Source organism: Plasmodium falciparum (assembly GCF_000002765.6).
Source record: "Plasmodium falciparum 3D7 genome assembly, chromosome: 14".
Lineage (NCBI taxonomy): Eukaryota > Apicomplexa > Aconoidasida > Haemosporida > Plasmodiidae > Plasmodium > Plasmodium falciparum.
The window spans coordinates 2,550,001-2,565,000 of record NC_037283.1 but is presented as its reverse complement, the minus strand read 5'-3'; the positions used below and the strand labels follow the sequence as shown (position 1 = coordinate 2,565,000).

Here is a 15,000-nt window from a genome sequence, read left to right as displayed (position 1 = left end):
TTTTTCTTTTTTTTTTTTTCTTTTTTTTTTTTTCTTTTTTTTTTTCTTTTTTTTTTTTTTTCTTTTTTTTTCTTTTTTTTTTTTTATATTCCAAAATGGAATAATCATGTAAAAAAAAAAAAATAATAATAATAAAATAAATGAATGAATGAAAATAATATAACATATAATATATAATAAAATAAAAGAAATAGAAAAAAAAAAAAAAAAAAAAAAAAAAGAGAATAAAAATTTCACTTTTATAATTAAAAATAATTTTGTCTATATATTATAAATATTATTAAGAGAAATATATATAATATCTATATATTTTTTATTATTATTATTTTTTTATTTATATTATTAAGTTGTTATATAAAATTTGTATTTGTGTAACTTAATATAGGAAAAAATGTGTATAAAAACAAAATAAAAGTCATTTAATTATAGATATATATATATATATATATACATTTATATTTATATTTATAGTATAATTTTATAATATTGTTTATAAATTATTTTTTTTTCATTATAATGTGTATTTATATATTTTAGTTTTTAATTTTTTTTTTTTTTTTTTTTTTTTTTATATTTAATTTTTCTGTTTACCCATCTAATATAAACTCTTATAAAAATATATGTTATAAATAACCTATAAATATATATCTTATAAATATCTTTACAAGTATGATAAGGGAATAATTATTCTATGTTAATAAATACGTTCGTTTGTTTTATGCTTACTTCTTTTGTATTCTCCGCATAAAGAAAAAAAAAAAAGTGCAACTTCATGTTGAAAGTTGTAGAGGAAAAAAGATAGAAAATAATAAAAAATACAAGGATTTAATAGATATAATATATAGTGATTTATTATCAAATATATATGTATTATTATATATATTAACTTTAATTAAATTTTTTTTTTTTTTTTTTTTTTTTTATAATCTTATTAATATTTATTTAATTACAATACATTCTCTCCTCATGATAAATATATATATATATATATATATATATATATATATATTTTTTTTTTTTTGTATTTCCAAATATGAATAAAGAAAGAATATAATCTATAATTTTTTTGTTTTTCCTTTTCTCTTACATTATAAAAAGGAAAAATATAAGTGTTTTCTTTTCTTCATTCAAATAATTATTTAATTTTTTTTTTTTTCTTTTCTTCTAATTCATCATATGAAAGGAAATATATGAAAAAAAATAATATTTCTTAGGAATAATATATATTGTTACATTATTTGTTGTAACATATAATAAGTTTTTAAATATTTTGTGAATATTTCTTACATGTATAAAATAAAATATATTAAAGAACAATATTACCTTCTTCCTTCTACAATTTTGTAAGTATATTTATATATATATATATATATATATATATATATTTACAATATATATTTTTTTTCCCCTTAATAATAAAAAGAGGCATATATATATATATATATATATATATATATATTTATATTTATATATTTCTTTTTATTTTTTCATTTTTTGATTCTTTTAAAATGATAAATTGTAAGAGAAAAATACATCGTCGCAGAAATATAATTCAAAAACTAACAGAACTTTTACAAAATAATAAGAATTTATTTGTTTCCATACAATGCTATGATAATAACTCGTATGAAATATATAATAACTTAATAGAGTATATAAAATTAAATTTGGATTTGTCTGAAATATGTATTATAGATATTATAAGTATATATAATTGTAATGATATTAGCAAATTTCTAAAAGATGTATTTTATGATTTTACAAAATATATAAAAAGGAATAAAATTTATAAAAGTGCTATTATTTTACCTTATTTCGATGACTGGATAAAATCCATTAAAAAGAATAAAAGCAATACAGGGCAAGATGTTATAGATGTTTTAAGAAGTAAATTTACAAGTAATGATGACGAAGAACAAAGAAAATCATATGATAAAGAAATACATATGGATATATATAATACTATTTATTATTTAAAAAATGAATTATTAGAGAACTTAAATAAACAATTTTCTATAAAATTAATAGGATTTTATAAAACTCCTTATATATTTAATATGTATGATAACATATTTGATTATAATTTAAGAATTTCGCAATTTACTAGAGCACATATATTATATTATATTCAAGCAAATAAAGCTATGAATAAAGCTTTCATAAGAAAAAAAACAACAAACTTAGATATTCATAAATTATATAATGTTATGTCTAACAAAATTGATTATGTAAAAAAAAATGATAACATTAATTTGTTTAAATGCTTTTTTAAATATTATTATCGAATACAAAACCATGAATATGATACCAAAATTAAGAAAAACAAAACAAAAAAAAAACATAAGAAAATTTTGGCCACACACCAAATTATATGGGACACATTAAATATGAACGAAGTGGCTTTACCATGTAAAAAGATATCTGTATTTAATATGTTAACAAATTTGAAGAATTTCAAATATATTAAGAAATACAAATATTTCCTTTCTCAAAAGAATCATTTAAAAAGTTATAATAAGAAAAGAAATGAAACACTCTTTTCAATTTTTTTTTATTTGCACTGGGATATATCAAAAAATGTATTATATCGCATATCTAAATATTGTTTTTCAATAGACTTTATAAAGCAGTACATTTCTACGCTTCTTAAAAAAAATATACGCATATCAAGAAAATATAAAAATATAAAAAAATATAATAGGATTAGTAGATATAACACTAATTTGGAAGAAGAACAAAGTTATATGGATAATGTAAATATATGTAATGATATAATAGACGATGTAGATATAATTGTAGAAGGAGAAGATGATCAAAATGAATGTAAGAAGAAAAATAAAGTAAATAATCATAATAATAATAATAATTTATATAGTAATAATATGAATAGTAATAATATGAATAGTAATAATATAAATAGTAATAATATAAATAGTAATAGCATATATAGTAATAATATATATAGTAATAATATATATAGTAATAATATATATAGTAATAATACATATAGTAATAATACATATAGTAATAATATTCATATGATGAGAAAAAGAATGGTAGGTACACCATATGTTAATAAATGTATCATAAAATGTAATACTTTAAAAAAAGATAACAAGTTGCATAATTTAAGGAAACGATTTTTATATGAAATAAACAAATATGAATATGATTCATATAATATTTTTACGTCTGAAAAAGTAAAAAAAAATCCTATTCATTTTTATTTTAACAAATTTAATATGCCCAGTAGTCTTTTAATATATGGAACAGATGGTGTAGGAAAAACAACTTTAATGAAATTTATAATACAAATAATATTGTCCAGATATAAACATATTTTTATGAAAAAATCTTATACTCTAAAGGAACGTGATATTAATCTAGGTTATAATGTTTTTACATCTGATCGAAAAATAACAGATACAAAATATTTACCTAAAGAGTTTTCATATGACTCTTATGGAAAAAATATTATAGGTACAAATCATTTAAAGGAATTAAACTTGAGACAAACATATATAAAAAAAATGAGAAAGAGTATAATGAAAGAAATGAAAAATATCTATTATGAGTTTAAAAATGTAAGTATTATTCCATTTGAAAATCATCTTTTAGTTAATAAAACCATAGGTGAAAATACTAAATATATTAAAAATATTTTTTATGTTGCTTATAAAAATCAACCATCCGTAATAATTTTTGATAATATCGATTTATTTTTAGAGAAAAATAACTATTATAAACATCAAGACCTTGAGGATCAAAATCAAGATGTATATAAAAATATATATAATTTGTTTATACATTATTTAAGTATATACATAAATGATTCTAATAAAATTAAATTTGTTGCCACTACACGTGTACATCCAAAGTATTTTAAATTCTCATTTTTAAACAAGATAGAAAAAATTATGTTTTTATCTTGAATCTTAGTATTTATTATATAATATTATTTGTATTTTATGTAATATATATATATATATATATATATACATATCTATGTAAATTTTTTTTTTTTTTTTTTTTTTGTTTAAACCCCTAATATCCTCACAGAGGATATTAAATTAATATATACATATATATATTCTATTTATTGATTATATCATAAAATGTTTTAAACTTTCTTTTTTTATAATCTTATTTAAATAGATTTCTTGACTTTTCTTTGTCTATTATTTTGATTCATATAAATGTCCTTACAGTATATACTTCAGTTATGTCGTGATAGTGAAAAATTTATAAATTATTATGTACATGTTCATTACATGGGTTAAAATAATTATATGTAAATAAAGTAACATTCAAATCTTTCGAGATAATAGAAAAAAAAGAGACATTAAATATAACCCTTCGTATAATAATGTAGAATAAATTTTAAATGAAATTAATGTATATGAATGATATTCCAATCGTCGATTATGGTTGCACAGATGTTTATATATATATATATATATATATAATTACGATAATTTTTTTTTTTTTTTTTTTTAATATATAAATTATGCAAATGTATAATATTATATGCGTATAAAAATAGATAAATAAGAATAATGTCTATTTAATAGAACATGTAATTTAATTTTCATAAAATATATAAAATATATATATATATATATATATATATAAAATGCTTCATGTTTAAATAACTTAGTTGTTAGTAATGTGTACGGCTAAATCAAGAACACGGTTTGAGTATCCCCATTCATTATCGTACCATGAAACTAATTTGAAGAAATTGTCGTTTAAGGCTAAACCAGCTTTCATGTCAAAGATTGATGATCTGTTATCATGAACGAAATCTTGAGAAACAACTTCATCTTCAGTGTATCCTAAGATTCCTTTAAGTGGACCTTCAGCAGCTTTTTTAATTTCTAAAGCAACTTCTTCATATTTTGCTGGTTTTTGTAATCTGCAAACTAAATCAACAACTGATACAGTTCCAATTGGTACTCTGAAAGCTACACCTGTTAATTTTCCATTAAGTTCAGGTAAAACTTTACCTACAGCTTTAGCTGCACCAGTGGAAGCTGGAATAATGTTGGATAATGCACATCTACCTGCTCTCCAGTCCTTACCACCCTTTGATGGACCATCAACAACTAATTGGTTAGCAGTGGATGCATGAACGGTGGTCATTAAACCTTCAACAATTCCAAAACGATCATTAATAACTTTAGCTAATGGAGCTAAGCAGTTTGTGGTACATGATGCATTGGAAACAATAAGTTGTTTGGTATCATATTGGTGGTGGTTAATACCCATAACATAAATTGGGGTGTCATCCTTTGGTGGGGCGGACATAATAACCTTCTTGGCTCCTCCCTTAAGGTGACTGCTAGCTAATTCTTTGGTTAAAAATACACCAGTTGATTCACATACAACATCTACTTGGCATTTTCCCCAAGGAATTTGAGATGGATCCTTTTCAGCAAAAACACTGACTTTCTTTTCTCCGATTAATAAAAATCCATCAGCGTGGGTTACCTCACATGGAAATTGACCATGTACTGAATCGTATTTCAAGAGATAGCATAAGTGGTTAAGGTCCATAAATGGGTCGTTAATAGCAACTACTTCCTAAATATATGAAAAGGGAAGAAAAAAAAAAAAAAAAAAAAAAAAAAAAAAAAAAAAAAAATATATGTATGTATATATATATATATATATATATTATATATTGTATATTTATGCATTTACAATATTACTTCATAATATTTACATTATGAAACATAAATATATATAATCAATTTTTATAAACATAATATATTACATATATATGCATATATTTTTATATTTAAATATTTAAAACTTACGATATCTTTCCTTCCAAAGGCTGCTCTAAATACTAAACGTCCGATACGACCAAATCCATTAATTCCAAGTTTTGTTACTGCCATTTTTGTTAAAATATTAAATATAATAAGAAAAGAATTAAAAAGCCGAAGAAAAAATATATGTTTTTATATAATATTCTTTAAAATTAAAGAAAATATAAAATTTTATTTTAATTTTAAGTTTTTTTTATATATTATAAAATGTAAAAAAAAAAAAATATATTTTTTTTGTTATATTTATTTAATATAAAAATTTTAAGATGAATATTCTTAAAGTATAAATATTTTTATATAATATATAAATATATTGATATTATACAATAATATATTATTTTTTTTTTTTTTTATCAAAATATAATTTCTATGAAGTTTTAAAAAAAAAATTTAAATAAAAATATAATTTATATAGGAATTATTATTTATTATACATATTATTTAATTATATTATAAGTATTTTTTTTTTAAATTTCAAGATGGGGCCAATTTTAAATAAGCGCAAAAAAGGAAGTAGAATCTACTAAAATATAGCAAAAAAAAAAAAATAATAAAATAAAACTTTAGTAACCTATAAATATGTTTTATGCTATGAGTACATATGTATTTTTAATAAATAATAATATTTAAAAATATACACTTTAATTTATAATATAATAATATATAAAATTATATATAATTATATTATATATATATATATATATATTATATTATTTTTATTACTAGTTTTTATTTATAAGCCCTTTCCTTATTTCGTATTTTTTTTTTTTTTTTAATTTGCATGTGTGCGAACATAAGTATTCACATAAAAGATATAATATGTATAAATAATATATAATGTTATGTATAATTTATAATATATTTTAATTTTTTTCAATTGTTATTTATCATAATATTTACTAGAAATGTTTGTATTCTCATTATGTTTTTTATATTATATCTTATTTTATATATATATATATTAAAATAAATTATGGTTGAAATTTTTATTGTGACCACATTATCAGTTTTTAAAATTAAATAGAGTGAAAATTAACATAATTATATATATATATATATATATATATATATATATATAAATATATATTTATTTATTTAATATAAAAAAAAATAATATGAAGTCAAAATCATAATCCAATTATTGCTGATTTATACAAATGATTTATTTAGTTATTATATATATAATAATATTTTGAAAAAATAAATATTTATTATAATATATTGTGATATATATTTTTTTAATTATTTCTTCCATTTTCCTTTTTTTTCTTTCCTTTTTTTACTTATAAAAGTTATATTAGTTCAAAAATGAAATACTGCCTTTGGATATAATAGATATATAAATCAACCCCCTTTACTTATTGCATGTTAATATATTTTATATATTTATTATAAAATACAAAAAAAAATTAAAATATAATTATATAAATATTTTTTAAACATATTATCAAATAAAATATATTATATATATATATAATATATATAAACAGGGTATTTATTAAAAATTGAGAAGAAAAAAAAAAAAAAAATTTATTATATATAGGCATATGTGTTAAGCAAAAAACACATATATATATATATATATATATATATATATATATTAAATGAATGAGTTTTTTTTTTTTTTTTTTTTTTCTTTCCCTTTTCAACAATTTAAAGGTTTAATATATTTTTTTGTATATGTTCAAAATCACACGATTTTAATTATCACACCCATGTTTTTCATAGCTCATGTATAGTTATATAAAACACATGTAAAAAAACAAATAAACACAGTGATATTACGATATTTTGTATTTACTATTGGTGTAATTTATTGTATATAATGCTTTTATATATGTGTATAATGTTAACCAAAGGATTTTATAATGTTTGTTCTAAAAAGTTGATAATATGATTGTAATTGTAATAATAAATTTTTCTATTTTTTTAAAGTAGAAAAAGTAAGGTATTATAAAAATTACCTTGAAATTAAATATTCCATAAATAAGATTTTTTTTTTTTTTTTTTTTCTTTTTTAACCATAATAATATATTATATATATGTATAAAATTATTCTTGCATAAAAATATTTAAGTTTCCTAATTTTATTTATACATATAAGGTATTATTTCATATTTTCGATTTGTTTGCTTGCTTTTTTATTTTATTATTAATGATTAGTAGAAAAATGCAAATAGGCTTATCTTTATAATAAATTAAACAAACTTCGAAAAAAAAAAAAAAAAATATATATATATATATATATATTTTATGTATTAATTAATTTATTTTTTTTTTTTGTTTAAATTACATATGTGTAACATTGAAGGGAATATTTTTTTCAATACTAATATAAACAACAACATCCCTTCTTTTTAATCATAGAATATATGTTAATATACATATTAAATTATGACATTAAGTTCTAAACGTTTATTTAAATTATCAGAAAAAAGAATGATTAATTATACTATACACATATATATATATATATATATATATATATATATATTAAATTAATAAGAATAAGAAAACATGTAATTCCTTATTTATAATATATAAACATATATAAAACACAAGTTTTATACACCTTTCATTGTACATATAATTTATATTCTAAATAAAAAGTTTGATAAATGAATATATTAGACATCATATATTTATTCTTAACATAAAGATAAAAGAAAAGAACATCTTATGAATTTCTTTTTTTAATAACATAGATTTATTTTTGTCTATAGAAATATATGCATATAAATATATATAATACACAGAATTGTATATATTTTATAACTTTTATTTTTTTCTTATTTTCTCTTCTCACTGAATATGATTTCACATGTTATATATATAAATATATGTGTATACCTTATCATATAATTTGTTATGGCATTATTACATTTAACGAAAATATAAAGAAAATAATGTTACAAAATACATTTTAAATTCCAATTATATGTAAAAAAATAAAAAATACATATATATATATATAATAAAATATATCTATTTATATTTAATATTGTATTAAAAAAAAATCCTTGCATATGTTTTTTATTTATTTTATTATATTTATGTTTTCCTTTTTTTGGTGGCAATAAAACAATTTATAAATTGTTAATATTATATATTTAAAAATATAAAGAAGAAAAAAACAAAAAAAAATACATATAATGAAATGCATATGATTTTATATTTAACATTATATGTGTATATTATTTTACTGCTAATATTTTCCTTTTCCATTTTTGGTAGTCTTTTTTTAAAAATTTATTACACAAAAGTAAAAAATAAAAAAATAAAAAAATAAAAAATGTAATAAACAAGTAAATTTTTAATATTCATACATACGTAAATATAATACACCATATTACATATTTTTATATAAAGTTTCTTTTAAGTCATATTTTGACTCTGTTCTTTTATCTTTTTTTCTTTTTTTTTTTTTTGTTATTCGCCATATTTTTCTAGGCATTTAAAATTTACATATTTGATATAATATATATGAAATGAGAAACACATAAGAAAATAAAGTGTATTTTGTTTATTTAATTTATAAAATAATTGCTTTTACATTTTTTTTTTTTTTTTCATTGAGATTTTAAATATATTATAATTTTCCCTTTTTTTTTTTTTTTTTTATATTATTTTAATAAAAAATATAATACAAACATATTTATATGTATGTATACATTATTACATATATTATAATTTTTTTTTTTTTTTTTTTTTTTTTATGTTAACAACTTTTCTTTCATACTAATAATATATGAAACGAAATTTTAATTAGATATAAAATGAATAAGAAATACAAAAGAGGATAAATATATTTAAAAAAAAAATAAAAAATATTTTAAAATATATAAGAATAAAAGATGATATATTAATTAATGTGTAGAATTCTGTAAACATATATTGATAATTTTTTTTTTTTTTTTATCACTTATTTTTTATATAAAAAATTATTAAATGATACATTTAATTGCTTTGTAATTTCCCCTTTTTTTTTCGTTTCTTTTTTTTTTATTTATTATAAGAATATTTAGGACCAATTTTATAAGGAAAAAGAAGTTAGCATAAAAAATGGCTGGTGGGGGAGCTATGAATAATTTATTTCCAGGATACAAAGATAAAATATGGCTAAAACTTCCATATCATGTAAATAAATAGATAAAAAAATAAAAAATATATATATATATATTATTTATTTATTTTTTTTATTTGTGTGTTTCGAATATGTTTATATGAATATAAAATATGTAACATATATGCAGACATATATACATGTATACATATATATATATATATTTTTTTTTTTTTTTTTTTTTTTGTTTTGGTCTTTTTCTTCCTTGTCCACTGTGTAGTTTCGATTGTATTTGATTAAATCGTGGAATAAAAACTTCGAGAAAAATATGTTTAAGGCCAAAATAAAAAACAACCGTATAAAAAATTTGAATTATTATATATTGGACAAATTTAAACCAAACGAGAATTTTAAAAATACACACACAGATTACAAAAGACAGATATGTAGGGGTACATTAGAAGAAGGATGTGATTTTTATTTACCAGATAAAAAGAGTCAAGATAGATTAAAAAATCACTTTGAGCCCTATACAGAAGATGAGAATGAAGAAAGAAAAAAATATAGATATTTAAATTTAAAATATTATATATTATTTGCATTAGGATTTACTATAGTACATAATACTATACAATCGAGACCAGTAGCATGGTGTATGGATTCTGAACCACCACATACACCTCATTATCCTTTTTGGTTTAAATCTATGTTCCATTCACATGATATACCTAGTGTAAGAAGAGGATATGAAGTATATAGACAGATATGTGCTACATGTCATTCTATGGAACAATTACAATTTCGTAGTTTAGTAAATGAAGTATATCCAGAAAATAGAGTTAAACAAATAGCAGCTTCCTATGATATTTTGGATGGTCCAGATGAAACAGGAGAAATGTTTACAAGACCAGGAATTTTAACTGATTCATTTCCAAAGCCATATCCAAATGAAGAAGCGGCAAGATATGCAAATGGTGGTGCATCTCCACCTGATCTGTCAAGTATTACAACAGCTAGACATAATGGGCCAGATTATATATTTTCATTATTAACATGTTATCGTGATCCACCAGAAGGAGTAGAATTAAGAAATGGTTTATATTATAATACTTATTTTGAAGGGGGATCAATTTCTATGCCTCCACCACTCCAAGATGATATGATTGAATATGAAGATGGTACCCCTTGTAATGTTTCTCAAATGGCTAAAGATGTTGTAAATTTCTTATGTTGGGCTGCTGAACCTGCTCATGATGAAAGAAAATTAACTGGTCTTAAATTAATTAGTGGTGCATTTGTAGCTATGGTTCTAATGACCGTATGGCAAAGATTCTTCTGGACTATATATGCAACTAGAAGAATTGACTTTGGAAAAATCAAATATTTATAGATATCCAACGTCCAAAAATAAGAAACTAATCCAAAAAATAATAAGCAAATAGCAATCAAAGGAAATAACACATATATATATATATATATATATAATATATATATTTTATTTATTTATTTATTTGAAATAAGAATTATTTTATATAATTTTGCTCAAAGAAAACATTTCTTTTTTTGCATTTTTCATATATTTAATATTTTTTTTTATATCTTTCATATTATTTTTATTTTTTATATTTTTTTTATGTTCTATATGTTTTAATTAATACTACTTATATAAATACCTTCATTATATATCCATTGAACCATATAACCTCAATAGTAAAAAAGGGGAATATGTATATATATATATATATATATATATATACTTTTTTTTATGGTTCCTTTTTTTTTTTTTTTTTTTTTTTCTTTTTTTGTGTGCTTCTTGTGAGCAAATAACATTAATATTCTTTAAGAAAAAAAAAAAAAAAAAAAAAAAGGTAATTTTAATACACATAAATAACTCAATAAAATTAAAAATTTTATTATAAATTTAAATATTCACTTTAACTAACGTCTGCAATGTAATATGTTAAAACAAAAAAAAAATAGAACGGCATTAATAAATATTTAAAAGGTATTGTTGTTATTATTCTATAGTTATATGTTCACAAAAAAATAAATCAATAAATATATATATATATATATATATATATATATATATATATATATATACATATGTATAATTTTCATAATTGAATTATAATACTTATTTTTCATAATAATATTTAAATGATTATGTTAATATGGTTCATTTTGTTTTTATAAAATTATGTTCTAAGAGAATATAAAAATTTATTTAGTAGTATAAAAATAAAGACAAAAAATCAAATAAAAAAAATAATGCATACAAACTAAAAAAGAAGTACAAATCGTATTAATAATTAATTAAAAATATAAAGAAATATAAACTTTTTGTTAAAATGTCGAAAAATATAAAACTACATTAAGAGAAAAACAAAACGAATAAATGAATAAATAAATAAATAAATAAATAAATAAATATATATATATATATGTATGTATGTATGTATCTATATATAACATGATTAATATGATGTTATGTATGAATTATGGACTGAAAATGCTTCATCAAAAAAAAATGTATGCATAATATTGATATATTCATAATTTAACAAATAGGAATTATTATTTCATATATTAATATAAATAAATAAATACATATACACATATATATATATATATATATATATATATACCTAATAATTTATTATATTTGAGATTAAACAGAACTAGATAATTGCTCTGTTGAAGTACAAATAGAACGAAATGTATAAAATATACAATATAAAGAATATATAATCATAAATGCACACAAAGCTATACATACTAAGAACATTTGTCCATACGAAAACAAAATAAAACTTTTGAAATATTCATAAGTTCTTTTGTTTAATAAGACCCAATAAAAGTCATTGTAATCATTCTTTTTGTACTCATTATATACTTTGGAGCCCTCATTAAAATCTTCAATTAATATATATGCAATCAATATAGAAAACAAAAATAAAAATGTGTATATAAATCCCATGAACAGTTTAAAAAGCCTTCTACAGAAGCATTGTGAGAATATCAAAAAAAATATTAATATTAAACTAAATACATATAACACTAAACCAATGATGGAAAAAAAAAATATACCACTGCAAACGAAAATACATGCTAGGGTAATCAAATAAGACATAGAAGGAGCATACCTAAAAATTGAAAATATATGTATCATAAAATGTTATATGTGTATATAGATGATTGATTAGAATAAACATATAAATTATAAATATTGGGAAGGATATGAATACATACATATATACATATATATATATATATATATATACATATATGTTATTTTTTTTTTTTCTCCATTACATTAACGATATTGACATGGAACTTTTGGTAGTTAATGTTGCACCCTTATGGATATATATAAAAGACATCAACAATAAAACTGATGATAGGATAAGAATATTTCTTTCTTTTAAATCATCTATATATTTATTTAATTTTGCATTTTTATTGGTATCTTTTACTTTTTTAATTTTTTCTATTGAATCTAAATAAATTTTAATGATTTGATCATCATGTTTTACTAATTCATATTTTAGAGTGTTAAAGAGTGATTTATTATATTGATTAAATATTTTTTGAAATTTGTCTGTGAAATTTTTTATTTTCTCAGAGTTTGTTATAAAAGCGGATGAATTCGTTTCCATAAATTTATAAAATTTATCATATATGTCAAAATTAAGACGTATATTTTTTATTTTCTCATATAAATCTAAAAGAGTATTTTGTACCAAATCTTTATGTATACTTTGATCAGAAACTTTTATATCTTTAAACATTTTCATTAAATCATCTCTTGATAAACTTTTGTATAATATTTCTTTTTTAGTTTCAAGGAAGGTTTGTCTATCTTTTATCATTTCTAATAATTTCGTTGCATCAAAAAAAGACGTATTAGATAATTCTGGAGGTTTCTTAGATTTTACTACTGCTAAAGGAGCATCAGAGGATAATTCATTTATGTCAATAGAATCCAATGTGTTTATTTTATTTAATAACATATAATCAGGATGATATTTTAAAGCATCCATTATACCAATAATTTTTAAGGATATATTTTTACTAATTGATGTTGTATATACACCAGATGATATTAAAAATAAAGACACAATAAATGATCCCAAATATATAGGACGTAAGCAAGATTTATATACAAAATGACCCAATAAAGAAAAAAATATTAAACAAAAAGCACCAATTAAATTATATATACTCAAATAATATATCATTTTATATTCCCCATCTGCTATTTTTTTGTTTAACAACGTTAATTCATCATCATTTACAAAATGTAATAAAAATAACGATGAACATATTATTAAACTTATACCTTTGGACCACGTTCCAATAGCAGTATTTTCAACTCCTCCTTTCTTTTCATGACTACATAAAAAACACATACTTGTACGAAAAAATTAAATAAACATAAGAATTAATATATATTTAATAATATCTAATATTTTCTAAATCAAAATATTATATAAATATATGTTCTACTTTCAATCATATAATAATTTTTTTTTTTTTTACTTATTAGTTTATAACTAAAAATTTTTCAATATATATATATATATATATATATATTCAGTACTCTATTAATTATAATTATTATATGTATCTATTTTTTATATTATTAATAGATGGTGTATTATATTATTTCCTCATATATATATGCTACAATATAAAAGAATAAAAAGATGAATTATTTTTTTGGAACTTTAAAAGAAATATGTTATATATATATATATATATATATATATATGTGTATATTCATTTTATAAGTAAAATAAATAAATAACTATTCAAAATATACATAAAGAATCCATTTAAGCTTATTCTCATAAATTTCATTTAATATTATTACTATACCTTTTATGTGTAATGTATAGAAGACAAAGAAATTTTTGATAATATCATATATTTATTTTTACAGGAAAATATATGAAAGAAAATAATTAATGTTATAATATATATAATGTGTATAATATATATATTATTGTCATTATATAATATATTTGATTATTTAGTTAGTAATACGAATATATGTTTAGACAAACATTTTTAATTCATATTTATATATTCATATATAAT

The 15,000-nt window shown here is 18.6% G+C and overlaps 4 protein-coding genes across 4 annotated transcripts; 2 read left to right on the top strand and 2 right to left on the bottom strand.

The window, feature by feature from the left end:
- Window positions 1-1,508: 1,508 nt before the first annotated feature.
- On the top strand, window positions 1,509-3,932 carry PF3D7_1462900 (conserved Plasmodium protein, unknown function; the record flags this gene model as incomplete). Its single annotated transcript, XM_001348737.1, has 1 exon — window positions 1,509-3,932. One exon carries the CDS (start codon window positions 1,509-1,511, stop codon window positions 3,930-3,932), a length of 2,424 nt encoding a protein of 807 aa, XP_001348773.1.
- Window positions 3,933-4,653: 721 nt separating this feature from the next.
- PF3D7_1462800 (glyceraldehyde-3-phosphate dehydrogenase) lies at window positions 4,654-5,903 on the bottom strand (the record flags this gene model as incomplete). Its single annotated transcript, XM_001348736.3, has 2 exons — window positions 4,654-5,583; window positions 5,820-5,903. 2 exons carry the CDS (start codon window positions 5,901-5,903, stop codon window positions 4,654-4,656), a joined length of 1,014 nt encoding a protein of 337 aa, XP_001348772.1.
- A 3,993-nt stretch (window positions 5,904-9,896) lies between these two features.
- Window positions 9,897-11,287, top strand: PF3D7_1462700 (cytochrome c1 precursor, putative; the record flags this gene model as incomplete). Its single annotated transcript, XM_001348735.1, has 2 exons — window positions 9,897-9,971; window positions 10,178-11,287. 2 exons carry the CDS (start codon window positions 9,897-9,899, stop codon window positions 11,285-11,287), a joined length of 1,185 nt encoding a protein of 394 aa, XP_001348771.1.
- A 1,281-nt stretch (window positions 11,288-12,568) lies between these two features.
- Window positions 12,569-14,309, bottom strand: PF3D7_1462600 (conserved Plasmodium membrane protein, unknown function; the record flags this gene model as incomplete). Its single annotated transcript, XM_001348734.1, has 2 exons — window positions 12,569-13,043; window positions 13,213-14,309. 2 exons carry the CDS (start codon window positions 14,307-14,309, stop codon window positions 12,569-12,571), a joined length of 1,572 nt encoding a protein of 523 aa, XP_001348770.1.
- Window positions 14,310-15,000: the final 691 nt, after the last annotated feature.